General features: G+C 51.5%; 1 protein-coding gene across 5 annotated transcripts in view; it reads left to right on the plus strand.

Moving 5' to 3' along the window:
• PKD1 (polycystin 1, transient receptor potential channel interacting) overlaps positions 1 to 26,252 on the plus strand; it is an 87,496-nt gene that overhangs the window by 14,590 nt on the left and 46,654 nt on the right. For all 5 annotated transcript variants that reach the window (XR_011741436.1, XM_071815063.1, XM_065850260.2 and 2 more), the window contains exons 2-6: positions 16,676 to 16,747; positions 17,545 to 17,616; positions 19,001 to 19,170; positions 21,953 to 22,621; positions 22,906 to 23,089. Coding sequence is in view for 4 of the 5 variants with exons in the window: in XM_071815063.1 (XP_071671164.1) it covers positions 16,676 to 16,747; positions 17,545 to 17,616; positions 19,001 to 19,170; positions 21,953 to 22,621; positions 22,906 to 23,089 (1,167 nt within the window). In the remaining variant the exon portion in view is untranslated. The remainder of the gene's footprint in view (positions 1 to 16,675; positions 16,748 to 17,544; positions 17,617 to 19,000; positions 19,171 to 21,952; positions 22,622 to 22,905; positions 23,090 to 26,252) is intronic.

A 26,252-nucleotide genomic window follows, 5' to 3' on the forward strand; every position in this document is an offset into this window, starting at 1 on the left:
CAGGAGGGTGTGGAAAATGTTGGAAAGGAAAATGGGAGCAAAGGCAGGCTGTAGCTCCGTGTGCCTCGGGATCGGCCGTGTGCGCGGGGCTGGGGCGCTCAACTGCAGCGCACGCTCCTCGTCCCCCCGCCTGGATGAAATCTTTCCCTTCACTGCTATCCTTGCAGTCCCTGCGTGCTCCTAATTTTATTTTATTTTGAAGGAAACAGTAGCTCTTTGACAGACTTCCAAGGGATAAGGTGGGACAGACAGACTGCTTATCGGGAAAAGCTTTAGGGTCTTGGTCTTCCTGAACCCACGACTAACACAAAGCACAATTTCCAGCGAGTCTAATTTGCTGTTTGTATTGAGAACCAGAGAGAGGGGCACAATCAGCAGGGGCTGATGCTCGTTGAATAGACGTGACTGGGCAGCGATCCCAGCATGACTTGGCCAAATAAAGGGCTAGTTTTGTGTTTTAGTATATGACCTGGGACCTTTTCTGACCACAGGTGCCCGGGCTGTGGTTTCCCCTTCATTCCCACCAGCACGGCAGAGAATTCGGTCCTTGCTCCCTGGCATCCCTATCCATTCTGCTTCCCATCTCCCTGTTGCGTTAGGGCTGGATTGCCCCTGTAAAGAGCGGTGGCTGGATTTCAGCGGTGGATTACATGACCCCTGTGCTTCAGTGAGTTCCGTTGGTAATGTCCTTCTGGACCCGAGAGGAAGAGGGATGCTATGGAAACGTAACTTGTTATTATTATATGGGAATGAAATTTGTTATTTCGTTCTTCTGCCTCAGTTTGTGATTACACCATGGAGCAATTTTTAGCCTTGGCAAGGAGGCGATTTAACATAAGACCAAAGATGCAGCTTAACTCAGTGTCTGCCATAAATCCTGAGAAACGCTGGTGCTGTCTGGGGCTCCATGTGCCTCCAGAACCGGGCAGCTGTTCCCTGCAGCCAGCAGAGCTGACGTAAGGTCTGATTTATGAGCGTGATACTTCTTGGCGTTGCCGTGGTGTCCAGAGCTTACCGAGGATGTTTACCAGAGCCCTCCAGACTGTGGATGGAGCCTGGGGAGGATTCAGGCAGAACTTGGTGTCCCGCCGTGCCAAACCTGCTCCTGGGAGCCTTCCAGCCTCCGTGGTGCTGGGAGCAGCGGTGGTGGTGGCACAGAGCACACTGGTGACACAGAGCGTGCTGGTGCACAGCACGGCAGAGCGGACCACATGTCCCTGCTTGCTGGGGACACTCTGTCCTTAGTCTTTTATTGGGTTTGGCATTGCTTGGGTTCATGCTCTTCATTTTGCACAGAACAGATTTACTGGTGGTTTGTATTTACCGCTGACACCCTCTTACACAATCACCCTTGTGGTTTTTTATCTTCAGCTTATGAAGAATAGGGTAATTTTGTATTTAATCATCAAAGTGAGACATAGTCGAGACAGTTGCCCGAACCTGGAGCGAAGCACCATCCTCCCCAGAGGCTCCTCCGCCAGCACCGTCCGTGTTTCATTTTGCGTAGTACTGTACCAGAGAGGGGACTCAACGCTCTTTCTGTTTTACTCAACAGAAAGTGAAACAACAACAAAATAAATCTGTTTGTAGCAGAAAAATAATCCACGAAGCGTAAGGAGTGTAACTTTTTTTTAAGAGATCTGTCTCTGCTCCAGTGACATCTGCCCTGTTAAGTCTCTAATGGTTTGTTTCTCCTTTCTTGGTGTGTGCTTTGACAACTGTGTGATGTTCTTTTCTTCACAGAAATGATTGTCGGGCATTGGAACAGGCTGCTCAGGGCAGTGATGGAGTCACCATCCCTTGAGGGGTTGAACAGATGGAGATGAGGTTCTCAGGGACATGGTTTAGCGGTGGACTTGGCAGTGTTGGGTTACGGTTGGACTTGATGATCTTAAAGGTCTTGTCCAACCAAAATGATTCTGTGATCCTGTGTGCGATGGCTTTATGTGTTAGCAGTAAGCACCTGTTGTTCAGGTGAATTGTCAGAGAACCTGGTGCTTGGGAACGTTGGAGAAAACCAACTGGTGGGAGCACCCTGGGGTGCTGAGCCCCCAGCCACCGTGTCGCTCCCAGCACATGCTGGCGTGGGGACGTTTACAGATTTTACAACCCGCATATATCGACCTGGGAAAGAAATGTCTCTTGGCTTTGCAGATGAAAAGGAAAAAGGAGAAGGATGTGGTATAGGCTGCTGTTGCAAAAACTGCAGGGAAGGGATGCTTGCCAGAGAGAAAGAGTAATTAAAGAAAAAGAGTGGTTGTAGTAGGGAAAAAAAATGCTGATTGTGAATCATCAACTGTCTGTGACTTTCCTGCTGTAAAAGGTTGAATGGTCCAGTCTGTGTATTTGTGCTGGCAGTGAGTGATCCCTACAATAACAGCCATGCTCTGTTTAGCTTTGCTACTATGTGGAGGATCTGTGCCAGGACTTATTGGAATCCCCCAGGCAGGCATTAGAAGGTCTTTTAAAATTTTGGGGGGGCAGTGGGAGCTAAAACCCCCACTCAGTCTCCAGAGAAATTGCCTTTGTTTAAAAAAAATCCACAGTAGGATGCTAAAGTGTTGTGAGATGTTTAATACAACAGCTTTTAATGCGATCAGGAAAGGAATACCTCCCAGGAGTATTTGCAGGTATTAAATCATTAGGAAGATTAGCAGAGTTGCAAGGCCTTATTTTTTCCCCCCTAGACAATTTATTCTCCGTCACGATCTTTTAAAAAAAGGATTACAGGTGATGGCCCCATGGGAGAAAGGAACAGACACTGTAGCCATCCTCCTGTTAACAGATCACTGACATGACCTGGGGTCTGAAGTGAGTGAAATGATCCTTTACATGTCTCTCGCAACACAATCAGACCGGCAGCCCCGTGTTCACGCCGTGTACCTGGGGGTGGCAGAGAAACCCAGCACAGGCTGGGCTCACCCTCGTCGCCGGGAAGGGCTGGATGCCCCGACACAGCAGAGATGGACACGTCCACTCCAGCAGAGTCTCTGGCTACGTTCGTGGTATCTTCAGCCTGATGAATAACAGAGCTTTGCCTTTGGTACTGCTGAGAGAACATTTCTTCCTGAGGGCCTGCGGGCTTTTCTCTGGTTGCTGTAGCACAGGACTCGTTTCCCTTACATACTCATTTCACTTCTTCTCTTCCTGCTGCTGGTACAGGCTGCCAAACATTTTGTTTCTTCCTCCCCCGTAGATGTGTCTGCATCCACTGCTGTTTGTGTTCCTGCTTTCCTTTAGAGGCTTTTTGCATTTTTTTTCTTGGAACGTCGGCTGCATTTTTATCGTGTTTGGATCCTGTGGGTTAGAGATCATGCACAGCGCGGGGCTGGGGGGAGGACACTGCGCTGATAATGTCCCCGTCATGTCAACAGCCCCACGGCTGCCGGGAGCAGACCAGGTGGGTCTCGCTCCTGAAGTTCAACAAGGACAAGTGCAAGGTCTTGCACCTGGGAGAACATAATCCAGGAGTGCAGCACAGGCTGGGATCCACCTGGCTGGGGAAAGAAGTCATCATCCTGCTCTACTCGGTGCTTGTCGGGCCACCCCTGGAATCCTGAGCTCAGTTTTGGTCCCCACTGTACAGAAAAACTGTGGCCAGGCTGGAGATGGGCCAGGGAAGGGCCGCAAAGATGATCCAAGGACTGGGAAGCCACCATGTGAGGACAGGCTGAGAGAACGGGGCTTGTTCAGCCTGGAGAAAACAGGCTGAGGGGAGAGCTTGTCGTATTTCAGCGGTGGGTACAAAGCAGCTGGAGATCCCTTTGGACAAGGAGTCCCATGGAAAAGATGAGGGGCGATGGTACAAGATTCTGATTGAACACAACAAGGAAATTTTTCCCAATGAGAACAATCAGCCATTGGAATAATCTCCCCAGGGAAGTGATGGATTCCCCAGCATTGGACACTGTTAAGATTCAGCTGGACAGGTGCTGGGTCAGCTTGTCTAGACCAGGCTTGTGCCAAGAAAGGTTGGATCAGATGGTCCCTGAGGTCCCTTCCAACCTGGGATTCCATGATTCTATGAAATTGAGCACCTGGAAGAAAAGTGGACCCCAGACCTGGCCAAAATCTCTTGAAAGAGCCCTCACAGAGGGGAATGCCTATCCCCATGGCCAGTGTCAGCATGGCAGGGCAGCCGGTGCTGGTTCCTCATCTCCTGAGGGAAGGGGATGGGGACACGGGGATGGGGACAAGAGGAGCTGCGCTCGGGCGGGAGCTGGGCGAGCATTACATAAGGCTCCGCTCCTCTCCAGAGACATTCCGATGATTAATTAGAGGCTCTGGCAGCCGCTTCCCTCTAATAATATTTTAAACATTACTTTTCCACTGGTCCTTGCCAGCAATCGTTATTTTGCGCTGTGGAGGCTGTAAAATTTCACTTCAAGGATGGGTTTCACTCCCGTTACAAAATGTGTCTGGAATGTGCAGATGTTTCCTTCGGGGAATCGCGAGCCAATCCGCTCTAACACATCATCCCGACGGGGAGGACTCAACATGCTAAGCAGCCCCGTTCGCAAAATCGCAAACAAACACACACACACACACATGCAGGGCCCTGCGGAGCTGTGCCCGTGCCGGGCTTGGCCCCCAAACCCCAGTGATGTGCAAACCCCGTGGGGTTCAAAATAACCTCCTACAGGTATCCAAGGATGTGCATGCCAAGGACAAAGAGGAGTTGCTGTAGATGTGGTAGAGTTGGAGAAAATGGAGAGATGGGGTTTAGTTGAACAACAACAACAACAAAGTTTTCATGGAGAGTGGAGAATATTGAAATATGCTTTTTATGGAACAGTAACTGGTGGATGGGAGCCCCAGCAGTTGGGACTTCAAATTAAGGCTGTAACCATCCCTGGGGAATGTCTCCGGGACTGGTCCTGTTTTTGTCGGAGGATCCAGGAGATCACTCATTTTTTTCAGTTGTTTATGGGATAGCTGGGCTGTGTTGATCTGTGTCGAGCTGTGTTGCTCCAAACCTGCCTCTGTGCTGTGAGAGCCCTTGGGGCCCGGAGCATCTCCAGGGAGAACCTCACCCGGGGTGCTGGGCGGGTTGTGGTGCTGGGGTCTGCCTGGGTCCTGGCCTGCACCTCGGGATTAATCAATATACAGGGCTACTTTATACCCTGTATAAAAAACCAGCTGGAGCCTGTAGGAGAAGTGAAGGCAGTTATGGATAATAAATATACATGCTACAAAACTGGGAAAGAGAAATATTGATAGTGATGAGCATGGACTGAGAGCTCAAGGCCATCAAACACTGATAAGCAAAGGAATGCAAGGAAGAGTCTGTGGCTAGTGAAGCTGGGGAGATTTTTTCAAGGATATTGGGAATTCAAGGAATGAAATGATACTGGTCTGTTAACACACAGACGTGGTCAAATTATCCATGAAAATATAGAAAAGGCAGGACTGTTCAGTAAATATTTCTATTTGGAAAACAGGCAAATGATGTATTTGTATCGTATGAGGATGATGAAACACTTTCCAGTCCAACAGTAACTGAAGGGGATGTTAAACAGCTGCTATTAAAGTTAAACCTTCTTAAACTAGCAAGTTCAGATACGTTGCATCCAAGAATTTTAAAAGACCTGTGTGAAGTTCCCTCTGGGCTATTAACGTTCACTTTTAGTTGGTGTTTGGGCAGTAGGGAAAGTCCCAAGGACTGGATCAAAATGAACATGGTGCCAGTGGTAACAGAAGGTATATGGAATGGTACAGACGTTTATTATCCTGGTGTCCCAGTTTTGTAGCCCAAGGAGAAACAATGGAGTGCATAGTGTGAACATCAGGTAGAAGTTAAAGGGGATAGTGTGATTAGTGGCAATGAACATGGAAAATTCACTTGTGGAAAATAGATCTCATGAGCCTCTGCCTTTTAAAGTGAGTTTACAGATGGAGTAGATGAAATAGTGACGTTGATGTAATACACATATGACTTCTGTGAGGTATTTGACTCAATGTCCCATGTATTGGTCAGAAATTGGAATGAAAAAAAGCACTACATGTATTAAAAGGATTAAATACTGGCTTCAGAATGTAAGAATGAACTGGAGACGCTGGGCTGAGCTTGTTGCAGGGAAGCCTCATATTGCTGACCGCCTGGGCAGTGTGTGTGTCAGAACAAAACAGGAGTGACACTGGGCTGAGGTGACAGGGCACAGAGGAGGAGACGCAGCTTTGCTGGGGCTGGAGACCTGGGCACAGAACTGTCCCTCACTGAGGAGACCACAGAAAGCAGATCTAACACCGGGACTGGAAGGAAAACGCAAACCGGGTTGTGCTGCAGCCGCGGTTTGAGCAGCTCTGGGGTCCTGAACGTGCTGCACGTTTTGTTTTGCTCCAGGTTCCCCAGGTTTGTGGATTTTCTGTCGCAGGCAGTGGGCTGTGAAATCTGTGGTTGTGCTTTGCATCGTTTTCACAGAGCAGCACCGTTTACTTCGTGCCATTTTTAAACATATCAAGTGCTAATGTGACTGCCCCAAATCCCAGAGTTTTCTTTTTGGAGAAGAAGAAAATAAGGAAGGGGCTCAGCGTCTCTCCAGCACAGGCTGTGCTGCAAAATGTTGCCTGGACCTGGTTGTCTGTCTGGTCTGGTCCTTTTCCCCATCTCAGCTATTTTTAGTTAGCAGCCCATGCTATGACCTGAAGGGTGTTGGTGGGAGCTTGGAACAGGGAATCTCTTGAATAAAAAGGAATGTTGTTGGTGAAACATATCAGAGATGGAAATCAGTTGACAGACAGGGCTAAAATACACACAAAAATGTTTTTTCTAAGCAACCACCCAGGAACTTGGAGAACTTGCCGGTCTGTTAGAGATTGCTGTTAGCGACAGGTCAGACAGATTCGTACTGTCAGCTGCAAAAGGGAAAGCGTCTGAGGGAGAGTTATCGCCCGTGGGAAGTGACTGTTGGGATCTGCTGCGGGACCAGCGTTACTGGGGGTGGGTGGAAATTCGGATACATTTTGGGTCCATTTGGGCAGCGAGGTGGGTGCTGCAGATCTGTGCAGGTCCAGGAGTGAGAGCCCGGGTGTCCCTGCTCCGTGAGCCCCACGGCAGGGACAGGCTGGGGGGGTTTGGAGCAAGACCTGGGGGGCTGGTGCTCAAACTGTGCAAATGACTGAGGAGGAAATGGCCGCAGAATTGTTCAGTGAGATGTGCTCGGTTTCCCACTGTACTGACAGCGGGAGGTGCAAGTGGGGAACACACCGTGCTCATCCCGGGCTGCTCCCAGGGCCGGGGATGAGGGGACACGGTGACACTGTCCCTCAGCTGCCTCGCGTTTGGCTGCGACACCTCCCCTGTTCCGGACCCCGGGTTCCCTCCTCGTGTCTGCTTTACCTGCCGCGTGTGGGTGGCATTGGCTGGCAGCTGATGTTCCTCCTGAATCCTCAGTCCTTCGTGAACCCCCCTGTTTTGCTGCCCCAGGGCTTTGTTTTCCCCTTGTTTGTGTGTCACCGACAACGTACTGACTGTTCTCCCAGCACAAGCAATGACAGACGAATTTCCCAGCTGTTTGGAGAAATTACTTTTGATGTGATACTGTCGCATCAGTCTCACTCACTGTCAGCTGGCTCGGTGTCTGAATTCAGCTATGAAGTGTCGTTAACTTTGTACCGATCTCCTCAGGACGTTTCAGATGATCAGTGTCTCTGCTTCACAGTTCTTGTGCTGTATTGATGCCCAAGTTGTTCCACTGTTCCTTTTGGGATACAAACGACGGATGCCCCAGAAGGTTTCCAAGGGAGAGGCCATGCAAATATTTTTTTCCAGCTATGTCAGTGTTTGCAAACTGCTTTGGAGAAGACGTTCCTGGGGTTCTCTGCATTTCTTGGCTCCCGTGTCAGCTCAGTGACATAGAAGCAGCATCCAGCACCTCCTGCATCCCACGAACCTCGCCTGTGGCAGAACTTACGGTGCTGGGGGAAAACAGCATTGTGTTTTTGTTATTTCTCACTGAGAAAGAATATCCCTAGAGGACAGCTATCCAAGCAAAGACCTCGCATTAAAATAAATACAAATAGGATAATAAAAAAACAGGACCCGGAGCTTATCTACTCCATCCCCTCTCCTGGTGGTGAATTAATATTGACAGTGCTTAAACATTTTTTGAACACTTTTAACTTTCTGTGAGGAAGATTTAGCACTTAGTAGCTCAGCTGTGTAATTCCTAAATTACAGTTTACAGAGTACTCACTTTTCTTGGTAAAACAAAATATCACTGGGCTTCGAACAGGCTGACTTGGAAACACTCTGAGTTTTCAAGGGACCAGAGCTGGGTGTTGGAAGAGCTGTGTGTTGCATGCAGGTTGTGGGGGCTCCCTGGATGGGTGCTTTTTTGGCTAAGAAGTGGGTATTTGCGTGGAAAGTGGCTGGATTTGGGCGCAAGTGTCTGAAATGGTCTGCCTGAGCTCTGCCATGCGTGCTGGGAAGATGCTTAGTTTTAGCACATCTTGGATTTCCTTGCAGACTTCCCATGAAACAAATGTATATTCATGGGGCTGAGATTTAGCTGGATGAAACTGCAGGCAGCATGTTTATGTGCAGCACTAATTACGGACATTAACTTTATTTAAATATTTAGGTTGCTGCTTTCCCAAGCTGCAGGTCTTCCCTGTTCCCACCTCTCAGCGCGATGTTGCAGAGCAGAGCAGGGCTGGGGGACGCTTGGTGTCCCAAGCCTTGTTTTATGCCACATTGAGTCAACCCTTGGCAGTGGAGGGCAGGACCACATCCAGCTCCTGTCACTGCTGCCCCTGCTCACTTGGGTGGCTCAGAAGATGGGACCTGGTGTGGAAAGCCTCTCTCATGAGGGTGGCCATCTCTGTAGCCAGCTCCCTGTCCCCTGGGGTGCCCTGCAGCAACTCCTGCTGACCCCCATGAGCACAGGAGGCTGTGGGGAGTCCCCAGTGCGCCCTTGCCTTTGGCTCCGTTGTTTCGCTGTTGGGAAGGAGGAGATGAAGTCAGTGGTAAGCTAAGAATAACTTGTAAAATGAGCCGTGCTGCGGGTCCCCGTGCAGACAGCAGCGCTCGGGTTCCTGGGAGCCCCTGGTGTGAGAAGCCCCCACCCAGCGCTCCTGGCCGGGGAGGAGTGGGACGGAGCGCGTGATGCCATCGCCTGTGAGCCAGCCCTGCCAGAACATGACGTCGCTCCATGAGGTAACACGTCCCCTTTGTTCGAGTGGCTTCATCCCTGGGCCGACTTTATAACCATATTTGGGAAAAGTCTGTGGAAAGCTGCTGGCTGCGGGGATCCGAGGAGCCGCTCTCCGAGTCTCAGCTGCTCTGCAGACAGCTCCCACCTGGGGAGGGGGGATGTCCTGGCCATGGTGGGGATGTCCTGGCCATGGTGGGGATGTCCTGGCTGTGGTGGGGATGTCATGACCATGATGGGGATGTCCTGACTGTGATGGGGATGCTCTGGTCATGGTGGCAATGTCTTGGCCATGGTGGGGATGCCCTGGCTGTGGTGTCCATGCCCTGGCCATGCACCCCGCAGGTGTGCACAGCATCACCTCTGTCTGCTCCAGGGATGGGACACAGGAGCAGAGGGAGTGTGGGTGAGCAGAGGCTGGGTGGGGGCTGCCGTGTCACCTGGGGTGTCCCGAGCTCTCAGCTCGGTCTCCTGCAGGGCTCAGGGCTTGGTCTTTCCCATGCTGCTTGAAGCACAGGCTCTGGCAGCCCCTTTTCCCCAGGTGGGGATGCAGACACCCCCTGCCCAGCCTCACCCTCGAGCTCACTTCTACAGCGCCTGTGCACAGCCTCTTCCCTCGAGCGGGATTGTGGACAAGTAGGATTTATTCCTTCAGACCTGAGGGTTGTGTTGTGCTGGTGCTCTGGGTGAGGCTTGGGGTGGGAGCATCGCGTGCCTCCCGGGGCTCCGACGGGACCCTACGGTGACCGGGTGACCTGCTCCTGGTCCTGTGGTGCAGCTGGGAGTGACATCGGGGTCTGACCTGTGTCAAACCCACCCGTCTCCTGGCACAGCTGCTGTGCGAGGGCATATGTGAGAGCGCTCTGCCGTTCTCCCAGGAGAGCACAAAGTGTACAGAACATTGCAAAAACTCTTGTATCCTTGCCTTACATTTTCGTATCAACAATTACGAATTTGCCGTGGGAAGAAAAACATTTAGTTTTTAGATGAATATTTGTGAAAAAGTCTTTTGGGGAAAATTCCTTAGAGAGAGCTAAGACTTGGGCCAGCATTTGAAACTCATAAATTCAAAATGAGCAAATAAAGTGTCATCGTGCTGTGACAGCCTCGGGGAGACAAGGGTGCTCGTCGCCATCTGTGAGTCCCAGCGTGCAGCCCCTGCGGCTGCGGTGTCTCCCTGAGCCACCCCTAGCCCCTCCGTCCCATGGGTTTGCTCCCCAACACCCTGGCCTTTTTTTGAAGCTGATCTCTGCGGGGTTGTCCCTGCGCACAGGGATGAAATGTGTCTGCTCGGGGGTGGGATCCCTCAGTTTGCAGTGACCCACAGCTGTGGGGAAGGAAGGGCTGTTTGGCGGCAGCTCTGATGCATGATGGAGCTGGGCTCCCTTTGCCTTGGAAAATCCCCGCTGCAGTGGGACCGAGAGCAGTGGCTCGTGATGCAGACCTCCAGTTCCCGCTGCAGTGGGACCGAGAGCAGCGGCTGGTGATGCAGATCTCCGTGTGCTGTGCCCTGGGGTCTGTGCTGAAGGGCTGAGCGCCCGTTGTGCAGGAGAGCTGCACCTCCCAGCACCCGGTGCAGGACCACAGCATTGCTCCCCATGCACACAGAAAAACCTGTGTTTTATCAGATTTCTGTAGCCACTGTGGCAAGAATCTCTATTTCCCCTTCTGCATACAAGCGTCGTTACTTCTGCTGTGCTTCCTAGGAGAGGTGCAAGCCAAAAGACAAAGAAAAAAAGGAGTCAGATCAGCAAAAACCTATAATTTTTCCTGGCTTGTACGTGCAAAAACACATAGGGTTTTTCCTCCTCTTTTCTGGAAAGTCTGCTATGTACGTCAGGCAGTATCAGCACAGCGCTGCTACATGGGGCACTGCGCTGCCTTGTGTTCCTGGAGATTAGAGAAGCGTTTGCCGTGGAAACACCCACGGCAGCGCTGGGGCTGTCAGGCGGGTTCAGGGCACTTTGCTGCTCCATCGCTGCCGAAGGGTGCTGGGAGCTGCGGGCTCTGCCGTGTCTCACAAACCATCTCACATGTCGCTCTGTTGCTTGTCCTTTTCTGGTTGCCAGCTGTGAAATGGTGGATTTTGGTAGGGGTGAGAAGTGGGGGCTTTACAAAGCTGGGCTTTGCTTGGGGTGCTGCTGGGCTTTGTTCAGGGCACCGCTGGGCAGAGAGATTTTCTGTGTTGCCTTTGCTGCTCACTTTGGTCATTGCCTCTTACCCCTGGTTGCTGCAAGGCTTTATAGCCAGGAGAACTGCCAGGGACTGAGCAGCTTCATATCCTGAAGGTGAAATTCAGTGAATGTTTTGGCCAAGTATGTGGAGCTGAGACGAGAAAGGGGGAGCTGTTTCCATGGAAGATGTGCTTGGGAAGGAGGCAATCTGGGGAAGGCTCTGGAGTCAGGAGTGGGGCAGAGAAGATGAATAAGAACAACTATTCAGTGTTCACAGTGCAGAAAATTAGGTGGTATCCGATGAAGTGATGCCTCTAGCAGGTTCCAACAAACCAAAGAAAGTATTTCTGTTTTAAAGCACGTGAGTTACGGAGCTTGTTGCTGTGGGCTCTTGGGGAGCCCAGGCTGGCTCGGGAAGGGGAGGGTGATGTTGTGTGGATCGGTCTGTTGGTGGCTGTTAAATACGACCTTTCGGTGCGGTTTCTGGCTTTAAGATGCTGTGTTGCTGGTGCCAAGAGCCAGGAGGTGTGCTGGGAAGGGATTGCTCATGCACTTCCCTCAACACCTGGTCCTGACAAGGGGATGTGGGGCAAGATGGACCCTTCATCCCAGAGGCAGAGCTATGCCGACCCCCCTGCAACCACTCCTGCTGTTAAAACACAGTTTCTGGGCCAAAATGGTGCCCAGCCCTGTCCGCAGGACTCTTACTTGTGTCACACAACCCCCAGCACCTCTAGAGCTTCACTGACCCACACACTCAGCTTTTCTTGTTGCTTGCAGACCTGGAGCTCCTTCTCTACCGAACGGCTGTGGCTCTTCCCAACCCGCGTGCAGGCTCCTCTGCACAGACACTTCTCTCTGTCGGTGGATGCTTTTCCCATTACTGTTCTGGCTGGGCTCCACGCACCAAAAGGGCTGGGGAAGGCACAAGCCAGCACTGCCCCCTCTTCCCCTCCCTCCCTTTTTTTTTGTGAAATGAAGGCAGAATGGGCCCACAAATGACATAATGAGAGCATGACATCAGGCTTGGCAGGAGGAGGCGTGCTATACTCTGCTCAACATTATATGTTCTGTGGAATTCAGAAAAAAAACAGCAGTGCACCAAAATAAGCCTGTCCACCACAGCGCTGCAGGAATAACCCTGGGAGCTGGTGGCCACAGATCCCGTCTGAGCATCGTGGTGGGAGAAGGCGGCCAGTGCCGATTCCTGCTGCTTGCTCCCAACTGTGCTGGCCACACCAGCGCTCTCCGCTTCGTACCCCCAAAGTCACCCCACCCCATCTCCGGCTGATCTTGCGGGCAGTGGCTGTGGCTGATCCATCCTCCCGCTCTCAGGATGTAGCTGCTGCAGCCCCGTGGTACCCGCAGCACCAGGGAGGTTTGGTGAGCACTCAGCACCACGTGGGAGCTGGTGGCAGAGCTGGGATTGAGCAGGAGGCTCCCAAGGCTCAAGTTGGTGCCCTCATTACCAAATGTTTCTTTGCCCAATGCTTCACCCTTCCTCCACGACCAGCTCCACTTCCAGAAGATTAGTTTGCTGGGCATGTGAGTTAAATGTGTTTGCTGGGGAGCTGCAAGGGCAGCTCTCTGTAAGGCACATTTCACATGTTCCCTGTTTTACACCATAGTCATCGGTGGGTTTTGGTGTCCCTTGTCCCACAGAGGTCTGGGGAGGAGCAGGCCAGCCCTCACAGCTTTACATGGCTCCTTTGTACAGTGTAGAAACTGAGGCAGGATCGAGAAGTTGGACCTGCTCATAGCTACCCTCGTCCAGGCAGCACAGCCTGTTCTCAGTATCCCCCATGGCACAAATAAACTACATTTTTCTTTCTTCTCATGGAGAGGGCAGCTGTCTGTGTGCACAGTGCGTTTCAATGGAGAGCCTTGTTTTCTGCTGGCTTCAGCTCGGCTTTGAACCTGCTCCGAATTTCCTCCAGCCTGGCAGTGGGCTGAGAAAACACAGTCGTGGCAGTTTGTGGCACTGGGAAGCTGAGCTCTGTCCCACAGCCTCTGTGTTGGCTTTTATTGCTCAATATTTCCTGATTTTTTTAATTTCTTTTCTGCAGCCTAGCTGGGTTCACAGCCATCTTTCCCATGCCAGGAAGGCATAATGTGATTTTCCATATGAGCTGGAGAGGGACCGGTGGGAGAAGGTGAACGGGTGGCTGGGAGCCTGGCTCAGTGACTCGTGGCATCTCCTGTCAGCAGGAGCCCTGTGTCCCTTGCAGGCTTTGCACTGAGGAGCTCTGGGGAGGCTGAAAGCTGTGATGTTTTACATGAGTTCTTGATCAGGTAGTGAAGACAAGGGTAGAAAACAGCAAGGGAATTGGGCTGTGGTTTGTAGGCACTGGTGGTACCATCTGGTGCCTGGTCTGGTGGAGAACAGCAGCTCCTCGGCAGGACCTGGACAGGAGCTCAGGCTGTGGAAGATGCAGGGTGACAACCAAGGTCTTGGGATCCCTTGGAAAATGCTTGAAGTGTAGTGAAGTGACAAAGTGTCTGGGTGCAGAGAGAGCTTGGGTTCATTATCACCTCCAAGGGTTTGGAGCATCTCACACTTCTGACACAGCCTCACCTGGGAACCCAGCCCCAGCTTTCTCCTTTGAAGGTTGCTGGTGGAGCTTCTCTGCGTGCGGGGCTGTGGGTCAGTGCTGGCTGTGGGGGACAGTGGGTGCTGGATAGATGGGTGAGCTCAGGTGATCGTATCTGGCCACATGAGCTTGATGACTTTGTGTGCAACGACAGCTCAGGTGTGCTGTCAGGAGAGGAAAAGGTGCAGGAGTCCCCTCCAGCTCTTCCACCATGAGAGACGTCCAAGTGACCTGACTCCTTGACAATCTGTCCTGTCTGTATGAAGCACCAGAGCCCCTTGAGCAGATCAGCGGGTTGAGGGTTGTCACTTGCTAGTTTGTGGGGGACATCTCCTCCTGCCCCTTCCTGAACCAAACCCACTGGCCACAGCACCAGCTCCGGGTGTCCCGCTGGGTCACCCCTGGTCACCAGGAGCTTGTCCCCAATTTGTGCTGTTCGGCACGCAGTGACATCTAGTGTCAGCCCAACGGGCTGTGAAAGCAGCACCGAGTGAGGAATTATTGACTGTATTTGCATTTTAGCTTTTTGCGGAGGCAAGTGAGAACAGCTCTGCCCCTGAGCATCTTCTGGAGCAGGTCCCAAGTCCCAGTCATCCCTGATCCTGCTCGCAGGTGACAATGGAGCTGGCTGACCCCTGGGAGGCGAGGATTTGGGGTCTTCACCTTCACTTAATCTGAAGTTTAAAAGCTTGCTCTGAGATGAAATGGAAATAATGCTAAGGGCTGTTCGGAAAGGGCTGGGGACAGAGGGATGGAAAAGAGCAGACCTGCCCCTTCGGGTTCTTGATTTCCTCCTCGGGAAGCAGCGAGACAGGCGAGGTGGAGAGAAATCTGCAGAGAGGGGCCTGGGGTTGTGTGTCGCCATTCCCTGCCTGGTTTGGGTGCTGGTGGTGCCATCTGTGCTGGCACAACATGGCCGAGCAGCACTGCTGGAGAAGCATTCGGCAGTGCCAAAGCCCTGGGTTTGCAGCAGCGGAATGGTTTGTTTTGGAGGTCTCTCTTGTTTGGGCAAGGAGCAGGAAGGCATCAGTGCTGAAACACAATTTCCTTCTGTCTTGGGCTTGAGGTGCTGCCTAAAAACTAAATGGGTTGTTTCCAGGTATTTTAAATATAAATAGTTTTACCGGTCTCCCTATACGGTAACTGGTTGGTGGTCTGGTCCTTTCCAGATCCGGTCAGGTAGTGGAAGGAGGTGCAGAGGATTACGATGTACAGAAATCCTCCCTGAGGATTTACAGGATCATCCCGAGGAAGGGTCTGCCCTGGCTGGCAGCCGGGACTCCGTCCAAACTGGGCTTTGTGTTTTGTCTTGCAAGTAGGAGCTGGAAACGGGTTTGGAGGCGACTTTCCTGTCTCCTGTGCAGAATGTGACCCCTGTGTGGTCTGTGAAACTGCAGCAAAGGATGCTCTCTAACTAGTGCCCCAGCCACCCCCAGGCAAAAGAATGATGGCTCGATCGAATATTTTTGCCAGCATCTGTGTTGAAAGTGTATTTGTCGAGCCTTTATTTTTCACATTTCTTGGACTTCTTTATTGGTAGTTGCTGGTGAACTCTTCTGAATCCACTCTCAGCTTGGCAAAGAACTCCTGGACAGCAAAATCAGAGAAAATAAACTCAAACCTTTTAAAGAGACATCCATCCCTGTTACTTATCCCAGACTTTCCTGGAATTGTCTGTAATTTTCCTGCCAGTTTGGCAGAATTCTTTTCATTGGGATAAGTTAAGTTTAAATGTCAAATCAAACAAAAAAATAATTGATTAGGGGGTAAAAAGAAGAGGTGAGACAGTGAGGAGAAGTTACGGGAGATGACTGTAGGGAGAAAGGTGAGGAAGGGGGTGGGCAGGAGAAGGTTCCTTGGTCCAGCCCCGTCCACCTCCCTGAGATCTGCCAGAAACCCTTGAAGGGTAATAACATCACGTGGGCTTGGGATCGGGATTTTGATGCTGCTAAAGGTTTTGGCTGAAGGAGATTAATCTGAAACCTGAGAGTGAAATTTATTAGGAATGAGTGGAGACCAATCAGTGAAACTTTCACTTCGTGGCTGAGTGACATTTTAAAGCTGAAAAAGAGGAGATGGGGTGAGAAGAGCTGGGCTGGAGGACAGAAACAATTTTCCTTTGGATGAGTTGAAGGCTGTTGGTGTTAGAGTGAGCGACTGGAGATTTTCTATAACACTGTTCTTTTCATAAGGGCAACCTAACCTGATTTTAAACAGAAAATATTCTTTGTTACTTCTTCCCTTTTAAGCTTTTCCAGGGAGAGACAAAAAGATCTTCAAAATGTAAAAGTTAAATGCATCAATTGTCTAATTAATTATCAGTTCTTTGGCACCAGAAATGGCCTTGGAAGTTCCTCATAAATTTTTTCTTGAAGTTAATTACTACTTTAGACTAAATTATTTCTTAAGTACTTCTTTGAACACCTATTAGACTTGAATGCTTTTTGAAAAGGACGCATTAAATTTAGTAGTACATTTCTCATGTCTGTCATTACTCCAGATCTGCTGCAGAGTGGAATGTGTATAATGATAATCCTGATCTATATCTACACACGATACAAAGCTTGGAGCAGCAAATGCTTTATAGCTGGGAAAGGTGTTTTCTTTGGCTGGGAGCAAAGCTCGGCTTTAGCACACCAAACCCTTCCAGTCTGGAGTGGGGCTGGAGTTTGGAGAGAGGCTCTTCTAAGGGCTGGTAATGGAGAAATGACAAAACTGAAGTTGAACAAAAGCTGAAAATTGTGTTTTCTTTCTCTAGGGATCTCTCCAATAACAGGATCAGTGGTTTAGATGTGCAGATATTCGCAGGTCTGACTTCTCTGGCACAACTGTAAGTATGCAGGCAAGAGGATGAGATTTGTCACAAAATTTCTGTTAGTACGTGGAAAATTGTGATAAAGTCACGGTGTCCAAACCCCACTTATCATTTGAGGGAACTGGGTGCTGAGCTGAGGGTCCTTTGAAGAGCCCAGCACTACTGGGAAAGACCTGATGTCCCATCGCTCCATAGCCTGAGCTCTCCCAAAGGCCAGAAGGGGAGAGCTGTGGTCATCAGCAAACTCACTGCTTCAGCTGCTGATCGGATGAGTTTGCGCTGTTACTCATTGATGGTTCATAGAGATTAACTGGTTTTTAAAGACAAATGATACTGTCAGATCAAAAAGGCACCAGTGCAGCCAGCAGCAAAACCTGCTTTGGTGGCTCCAGCTGGGTGGGTGGCAGCCTGGACAGTAACCTCCTCACAGGAGGACTTAGGGAAAGACTTGGAGCACTGGAACTGGGCTTGAGCACGGGAACAGGCTACCGAGGGAGGCTGTGGAGTCTCCATCCTTGGAGATACACAAAAGCAGCCTGGATGTGGCCCAGGGCAGCCCTCTCTAGGTGACCCTGCTTGAGCAGGGGGCTTGGACCAGGTGATGTCCAGAGGTCCCTTCCAACCTCAACCATGCTGTGGTTCCATGACTCAGTGACATTTTGCTGTCCTGTGTGTGTGGCAGTTGAGACTCAGGATGCTCAGGGTGTCACGAGTACCTACGCAGAGCTTGGGACAGAGGTTGATCCTTGTGTTGGCTGAGAAATTGTCACCAGCATGATGAACTTGCCTTTTCGTTTTCTCTCCCATTACAGAGATATAAGCCACAACGAGATTTCTACATTAGAAGATGGAATATTTGATAATTTATTTAATTTAAGTGAAATGTAAGTTCCTCCTCTTTGTTTCCTGGTTCTTTATTCAGACTTTTCCTGGAAGCAGCTTTTCCCTTCCCGCTGGGGTGGGATGCGGCGCTGCCGTGGGGAGCGCTGGGGCACGTTCCCCACCAAGCAGCCGCCTTTTGGCCTCTCTCCAGTTTCTTCCTCGAGCTGTGTCCTGCTCCTCCTGGCTCTGGTTGGTGCCCTTCAAGCCCAACCCCTTCCCAGACTTTGCTTCTGTCTCCTGGCTCCCTCCAACCTCTGCCGCTGCCTTCCTGGCGTCCCTGCTTCCCTCCCACACCAGCAATGCCCAGATTCTTGTTTCTGGGTCACACTTGTTTGTGTTTGTGTGGTCACACCTTTGGACCGGGGGATCTGATGAAAAGGGCTCTGACCTGCAACATGGAGACCCCGACTGAGATGTCTGAGTCACTTGATGGCATTTGAAGATGTTCTCTATGAGTGATTCAAGTTCTCAGGCTTATAGTGGTTTTTAATTGAAGTAATTAAATCTGTGCTGTTATGCGAAGGGTGGCGAGGGGGTGCCACACATTTCCAGGAGAAATATGTGAAGTGACAGCACAGAATGGCCATTCTGTATTTGAATGAGCCAAAGGATTAACCGCGTGTGATCACTCTTGGCAAGCAAGAAAAAAGCTAATGCACACATTCTCCCTGGCACGGGGACACAAAGGGCATGTTCAGCTCCTCGTTTTTGCTTGCAAGTGGTGCTGAAAAGGCACAAAGGATCCAGGCAGGGTCCACGTGAGTCTGTCCCTGCTCAGGCTGGCCGGCAAAGCAGTGCCTTCAGTATAAAACTCCTGGGTTCAGCCCCTGCGGCAGCCCAGCCCAGCTGGCGTCAGCTAAACAAACATCTTTCCATCTCTGGCCTGCTCGCAGCTGAATGCCAAAGGCTGTAATTTGGAGCAAGCTTAGCTGCAATTAAAGTTTCCATCTTTTCATTAAACTGCCACATGGAAAGATTATCATTGACTTTGCATTTCTTTTTTGACAGATCAATTTGATTCTCTTAGCTATTTTTTAATGGAGCTGTAAATAGTCTCCCTTAGCTGGAGAGGCTGTCATTACAGCCAATGACTGTGAGATAGAAAACTATTTTAAATGTAAGACCGTGTCTTTAATTTGCTTCTAATTGCAACAATTATTTGCAGAGTGAAAAAAGTACTTGGAGTACTTGCCTAATTCTAGCCTCTAGAAAAATCATGTTAATTATTGCTTGATTCCCTATTCATTAACTCCCCTCGCCGTTCTTTCTGAGGCATTTCTCTGGAGTGGTGCAGATGTGAACCGTGAGGGATCTGCACGCGGTGGTAATTAACACTTAGCACATGTCAAGTTAATGCCTGACTTTTGTCTGATCTCCCTCTTACAGAAAATTAAGTTGGAATCCATTTGTTTGTGACTGCAAACTTGCCTGGTTGCCCCGTTGGGTGGAAGACAGAAAAGTGAGAGTGGTTGAGGCATCGGACGCGAGATGCGCCCACCCTCCCCAGGTGGCAAACCGTTCCCTCTTCGACGTCTCCTTCCTCAGCGCTACTTGTGGTAAGGAGACGCTGCGGGCGGTACTGGGGAAATCACTAAACCAGTGCAAAGGATGGGCCCAAAGGCTTCACATCTAGGCCTCCTGAGACCTCAAGTCAGCAGTTCTAATCTAATTAAGCAAATCATAGAATCATTTTGGGTGGAAGAGACCCTCCTGATCATTGAATCCAACCGTTAACCCAGCCCTGGCACTATCCCATGTCCCTGAGAACTTAATCTCCACATCTTTTAAAAACACCTCCAGAAGTGGTGATTCAACCACTTCCCTGGGTAGAAACTACACAACTGCACAGAAACAGTAATCAAAAAAACATTAAAAGCAAAAGAATGCACAATTAAATGTGATTTAGAGACAACTAAAAGCTGTTTTAGAAGTGCTACGCTGTGGTTTGAAAGACTATTGCTGTAAAAAAATCTGCAAGATATTTGCGATCATCACGTTTCAGGAAAAGTTAATCCCAAAAGAATCATAGAATCATAACAGCAGCAGATGACTGTACCCTGACGCCTGGGGCTGGAGTCAGTCACACCAGGGCTGAGATCAGCAAACTCCTTACAGACAAGCGTCAGGCAGCCATCAGATGGCACCAGCCCCGTCACCTTGGGCTCTCCTCTCACGCTTTTGACAGGCTGACTTCAAGCAGTGAAATCTCACTGGAGTTGATGAGACCTGAGGGCATTGTGAGATTGAGTCTGTGCAGCTGACAGGGCTCCACGTCGGGAGCCTTGAATGATCTACAGCCCATGGCCTGCGCCGGGGGCAGCGTTGGGACTGCCCGGGCTAGCAGAAACGTGGGCTGGTGTTTAATGGAGGGTGGGAGGGAGACCCCTAAGAAAACTCATCCAACCTGGATGCTCAGCAATATCCAAGTAAGAGAGAGGGAGGGAGAGCGAGTGCTCCCCCCGACAGGCATTGGGTGTCCCCATTAGTGCGTGACAGAAGGACACGGTGATGGGGCTGAGCTGTATGAGCCGCCTGCTGACGTTCAGTGCTCAGGGGGCCAAAAGCTTGGGGGGTGGTTGTTCCTCTTTCCCCAGCCCTGCAGCACCTTGCAGGAATTACCAAGGGGAATAACAGTGGCACTGTTACTCCTCTTGATAATTAGTTGTTCCCCTCTTGAACTACTTAGTGTGGAAACAATAATGTGAGGCTGTCTCCGGGGTAATTCAGTGTAATGGGAGCAGGCTGGGGACAGCCTGCCAGCTACTGACAGTTGTTAATGACCGGCAGGGAATGAAGAAGTTTGACCAGGCTGGTGTTAAAAAGCAAAGTCGTTCCCATGCCATGGTCTTCCTCACGGGACTTTTCTTAAGAAAAGTGGCTCAAGGTTTGCAGCAAAACCATGGAGAAAACCGGACAGTTGGATGGGTTTGGTGTGGGAAGATCACGCAAGGCTGGAGCTGTTGGGATGTTTGGGGGGAGATGTTGTAGCAACCAACAGCAACAGAGGAGCAAACATGGCTCGGCTGCGTGGGCAGCGCTGAGCGGAGGCCAGGCCGGCCCAGCTGGGCTGCGGCTGTGCACGTGGCAGTGGTCCTGCCGCTGAATTTGTGGCAGAGGAACGTCCCACCCCTTGCAACGGGGGAGCAAACTCCAGGGAACGAGCTGTTGCTCTGAGACCAGGGCTGCTGTGGCTGCCATCGTACGTGCCTGCGTGTCCCTGCACGTGTCCGCCTGTGCTCCCTGCAGCCAGGCACGTGTTGTTTCTGTCCATCCTTGCCATGAATGCATACATGTCCATCCTTCCACACTCCTCAGGTGCCATTGCCCTCCTTTCTAGCACAAGATTTTGCCTGCAAGTAGGTGGGAAGCTCTTGGCCCTCCCCAGGAAGGAAGGTGGCTGCAGTGGCTGCCAGTGATGTTTCCTCCATGGCTCCGACGTGTCTGTAAAGTGTGTTTGGTTCTAGACATGTTGCTGGAAGCCCCAGGCAGCACATGGTGAAATGTGCTGCACCAGACCAAGCCAAGATACAGCCAAGGAACAACCTTTTGTCTTGGTCTTACTTGGTGGCAAGTCCTGTGGGCTCCTTTGAGGGTCAGATTCAGGCGAAGCGTGAAGTCCTGAGTCAAGGCAACCCCTGGTATCGGTACAGGCTGGGGGTGAAGGGATGGAGAGCAGCCCTGCGGAGAGACCTGAGGGAACTGGGAGATGAAAGACTGGCCATGAGCCGCCATGTGTGCTTGCAACCCAGAAGGGTAATCTTATCTTGGGCTGCATCACCAGCAGTGTGGCCAGCAGGTCAAGGGAGGTGATTCAGACTAGACATGAGGAAGAAATTGTTGCCCCTGAGGGTGGTGAGAGCCTGGCCCAGGTTCCCAGAGAGGTGGTGGATGAACCATCCCTGGAGACATCCCAGGCCAGGCTGGACGGGGCTCTGAGCAACCTGAGCTGGTGAAGATGTCCCTGCTCATGGCAGGGGTGGCACTGGGGGAGCTGGGAAGGTCCCTTCAACCCACACCGTTCTGTCATTCTATGACTCCACATCCCATGAGACTGTCAGGCTCTCCAAAGATCCGTTTTATTTACTGAGTGTTGGTGCTCCATAAATCTGTGTGACTGGTTTATTATTTCTGTCATCATTAATTAGCATAAAGAGTTTGGAAATCATTGCTGAGGGATTAAAGACTTCCCAGGCAAGTCTCACAAAGGAAATGCTTGGAGTAGGAGCTGCCCAGGAGAAGCCCATTCCCAGGAGCCTGGGGTGGTGTCTCTGGAAGGTCTCACCAAGCTGTGGCCTCACAGTGTCAGTTTGCCAGAGGATCTTCTGTTCTGTCCCCCAGGAGCTCAATACATAACGTGTCTGACAAGCAACCACACAGAAGAGGCTGAACTCATCATCCTCTTCACGTCCGTGCACACCGGGAACCTCACTGAGGAGACCTGCAGTGCCCTCTGTTACGCCGAAGACCAGGAATATGGAGGTTTCAGCAGCCAGGGGCAGTGTTTGTGTGGTGCTGCCCAAGAAACAAACTCTTCTTCCGGTTGTTTGCTGTTTTGCACTGAGCATTTGTCCGGGCAGGCCTGTGATGGCCCATCGCTCGTCCCCTCGCCCTTCCAGGCACAGCTGCCCGTGTCCTTCACAGGACTGCAGCCCCGGTACAGCCTGCACCAGGCCGTGCTCTTCAACGTCAGTATTCCCATCGCTGCCAGCACTTTAATGTGGGACTTTGGGGACCAGACAGAGGTTCTCAACACCACTGGAAATGCAGCTGTCCACGTGTACACCTTGCCTGGGCAGTACAACGTCACAGCCACCATCTCTGTGGGCGCCAAGGTCTTATCCGTGCAGGGGGAAGTTGAGGTGGTGGCTTCACCCCAGCAGTTAGAGCTGCAGTGTCCTTCCTTGGTCAAGACGAACGAGAGTCTGGACATCTGGATCCACAACAGGGGTGGCACTGGGCTCACAGTGCTGTACGGGATCACCGCAGAGGCTGGAGAGCTGGGCAGAGGTACGCGGGGCGGCTGCTGCTGGGCTCAGGGTGGCACTGGGTCCTTCTCTGCTGAGGACTAAGGGATGGCTCCTTTGGCCACTCCTTGCTCCCCTGATGGACCAGGCAGCGTTTTGTGCTGTCCTGGGCCAAGGAGATGACTGCACAGAGTGCACTTCAACAGCAAAGGGGATTTCTGGGCTCCAAGAAGGACGGGACGTTCCTGGAGCTTCCCTCCCCAGTTGTATTGGGGTGTGTGGGCCCATAGTAAGGACGTCACGCTTGTGTTCTTCTCCTCCATGCAGCTGTTCACCCCATGTGCCCCCCCGACGGGCTGGTGTTCCCAGGCAACAACCACTGCTACCGGCTGGTGGTGGAGAAGGCTGAGTGGCTGGAGGCCCAGCGGCACTGCCAGGAGCGCGGCAACGGGGACCTGGCCTTTGTCAGCACCCCCGACATCCAGAGCTTCCTGGTTGCTCATGTCATCAGGTAAGCGAGTAGGGAAAGGGTTAAGATTTTCTGGGGACGGGTCTTGTGTTCCTGGGGTGACACTTGCAGAGGGGTCCAGGTCCAGAGCGTCCAGGCACAGCTGGTCAGGCTGGGGAGACACACGGTCCAGGCTGAGCACAGGGAAATGGTGAGGATGAGGCTGCTGAGCAAAGAGGAGGAGTAAGCAGAGCCTGAGCCCTTGCTGAGCTTGGCTGCTTTGCTTAAAGGCTGTGGAGGAAAGAAGAAAATGGGGCAGAAGGGCTGGAAGTCAGCACTGGGAGCAGTGGGATTGCTGCTGGTGGGCATCTCGTCCCTCTGTTGGTGCCTGTGGGTGCATCTGGAGTGGTGCAGATGTGCAGGGTGAGGAGCGAGTGGGGCTGGGCTGAGCTGAGCATCCACCTGGGAGGTCAGCACAGTCTGCAGACTGTGAGTGGTGCAGAGGGTCTGGTGCTCTTGTCCAGAGGGTGTTTGAGTGCCACCATGGGGCCCCTTACAACCAGCTCCCTCCATCAGCAGCATTACAGCTGGTTTGTCCCACCTGTGACACCATGGTGGCATCCAGCACCGCTCCAGCAAAGCCTGAACCAGTTCTGCAGCTGGGACCTGCACCCTCCAGCCATGGCTGCAGCCTGAACCCAGGCACTTCCCCTTTTCTTCTTCATCCTGAGAAGGAGCCGCGCTCCTTTCTGAGCGTCAGGCTCCAGCAGCATCTGTTCCACCTCAGGCCTTGAGCTTTATAAACAGAGAGCACGGAAAGTGTCAGCCTTTGATTAAATCCGCCCCTCAAAGTGCTCTTTCTCCAACCAGCCGTCTTGGCGGGGGAAGGACGATCAGAAAAGCTTTCAGGGGCCCGACAGCTCTTGTCAGCACTCCCAGATGCAGATGTTGGAGATGGCCTCTTCATAAACATGGCCCAGAAAGCACATGCGAAGGGAACAGCTGCGTGTGACGTAGGCTTTGAACAGTCCTGCTGAAGGTCTGACAGCCCCTTCTTCCCAAACTTGTATCCTTGCCCTGTTCCCTTCACGCTGGGATTTATCCCGAGATTGCAAACATGTGGTCTGTCCCTTCCTGCGGGTTAGGGACTGGTCACTGGCTGTTCTGATTTATCAGGCATTGCGTGCAGGGCTTTTGATGGACTGCAGTAAGGAAATCATGAGACCTCAGAAGGGAATGAGCCGCCCAAGCTGTTTCCCAGCTGCTGCCCCACGTTGCTCTCCTCCCCAGCCCCCTTTATTTCATGTATTTATTTTATTAATCCATTCAGATAAACATGAATGAGGCAGTTCCAGGATGCGATTTCCCTGGTGATAAAAGACAAATCAACCGAGCCGCAGCTTTTTGGAACGTGCACACTCCATGGTTTCTTGTGGGAAAATGGCAGAGGCAGAAATGTGTTTCCTATTAGAGCATGCGGCAGTGATGGCCGCTCTCCCTCCTTCACTCCTGCCGCTCAACAGCCTCCCCAGGAGCAGAGTTCTCCATCCCACACCCGCCCGGGGACCCCGCTTGCCCTGCGGAGCCCCTCTCCCTTTCCTTCTCCCACCCTTGGTTCTGCCTTGAGCCAGGCAGCTTGGTCCTTCCTCGGAGCACAGGGATGCTCGTGTGCTCACATCTTGCTTCAGCAGAACCTGTCGAGAGCCCTCTGGTTCCTCTTTGCAAGGTAGTGGGCTGAGCCGTGGGGCAGGGGTGGAAAGCAAGCCAACCATCCCATTTCTTCTTCTTCTTTTTTTTTGTGTGTGTGTGTGTGACTTGCAGTTAGATCATAGCTGGAATTAGAAAAGGAAAATCTCTATCGGGTTTTACTGATGGCAGCAAACAAGCGGTTTCCTAGCCCGTTCTCCGTAATCCCCTGCCAGTGGTTCGGGAGCAGAGTGCAGTGGTTATTTATTTTTTAATCTTATTTGCAATGAAAACTACTGATTCATGGAACAGTTATTTTTGTTGTCGTTTTTCAGCATGACCTCATTAATCATTTAATCTGGCTGAGCCTTTCAGTGGATAGACACCAATTATCTCCCTGGTCTGCGTTTTGCAGGGTGCTTGTGCCACCCCGGGAGCACACAGGAGCAGGGGGACAAGGCTGCACCAGAACTGGGTGCAACCTGCGGGAATTGGAGCTTTGAGGGTGCTCCCAAGAAATTAATACAGAACAAATGCCTCACTTTCTGCTGGGTGTGATTAGAAACAGTTGTCCAGGCTGTTTGTGGCTATGAGAGACCGTTCAGCACTTTCCAGCAGAATCTCTGCTGGGATTCAGCCAGCTTCCCGATGTGGAAGGGACATTTCATCTTCCTGAAGCGACACTGATGGTTTTTTTTTGTTCCCCAACAGCCACTGCTGGACAGGGGTGGCTGAGGAGCTACTGATCTCCCAGTAGCTGCATCAAAGATCCCCTGATTTGTACAGGAGCTCCTGTACCCAGCACCGGCCGAGGTTTAATCCTGCCCTGATGCCAGTTCTGCTCGCAGTGGAGAATTGACTGGCAGCAAATTGCACAGCCCTGTGCTGGGCACTGGGGAGGTCAAACCTCAAATCCTGGGATCAGTTTTGGGCCCCTCACATGAAGAAAGGTCTTGAGGTGCTGGAGCGAGTTGAGAGAAGGGAACGGAGCTGGGGAAGGGGCTGGAGCACAAGTGTGATGGGAGCTTTGGGACCTGGGGGGTTCAGCTGGAGAACGGGAGCTGAGGGGAGACCTTCTGATCTCTGAACTGCCTGAAAGGAGCTTGGAGCCGGGGCGGTCGGGCTCTGCTCCCAAGGAACAAGTGATAGAACAAGAGGAAATGGCCTCAGGTTGCGCCAGGAAAGGTTCAGATTAGATATTGGAAGAAATTGGGGTTGTTGGGCATTGGAATAGGCTGCCCAGGGCAGTGGTGGAGTCACCATCCCTGGAGGGGTTGAACAGACAGGGACATGGGGTAGTGCTAAAGTTGAGTTATGGTTGGACTGGATGATCTTAAAGGTCTTTTCAAATCAAAATGATTCTATGATTCTATAAATAAAGCGAAAGTTTTATAAAAGATGCAGCTTTTCCAGAGAGTTCTGTATGACCGTGCTGTACCAGTCATGGCTGATAGAATCGGTGCATACCAGTATGTCACGAGTTCTGTGGTGCCTGTAACTGAGTCCTCTCTTAACTGGAGCAGGAGGACTGGCATTTGGG

The sequence above is a fragment of the Patagioenas fasciata genome, chromosome 15 (assembly GCF_037038585.1).
Source record: "Patagioenas fasciata isolate bPatFas1 chromosome 15, bPatFas1.hap1, whole genome shotgun sequence".
Taxonomy (NCBI): Eukaryota; Metazoa; Chordata; class Aves; order Columbiformes; family Columbidae; genus Patagioenas; species Patagioenas fasciata.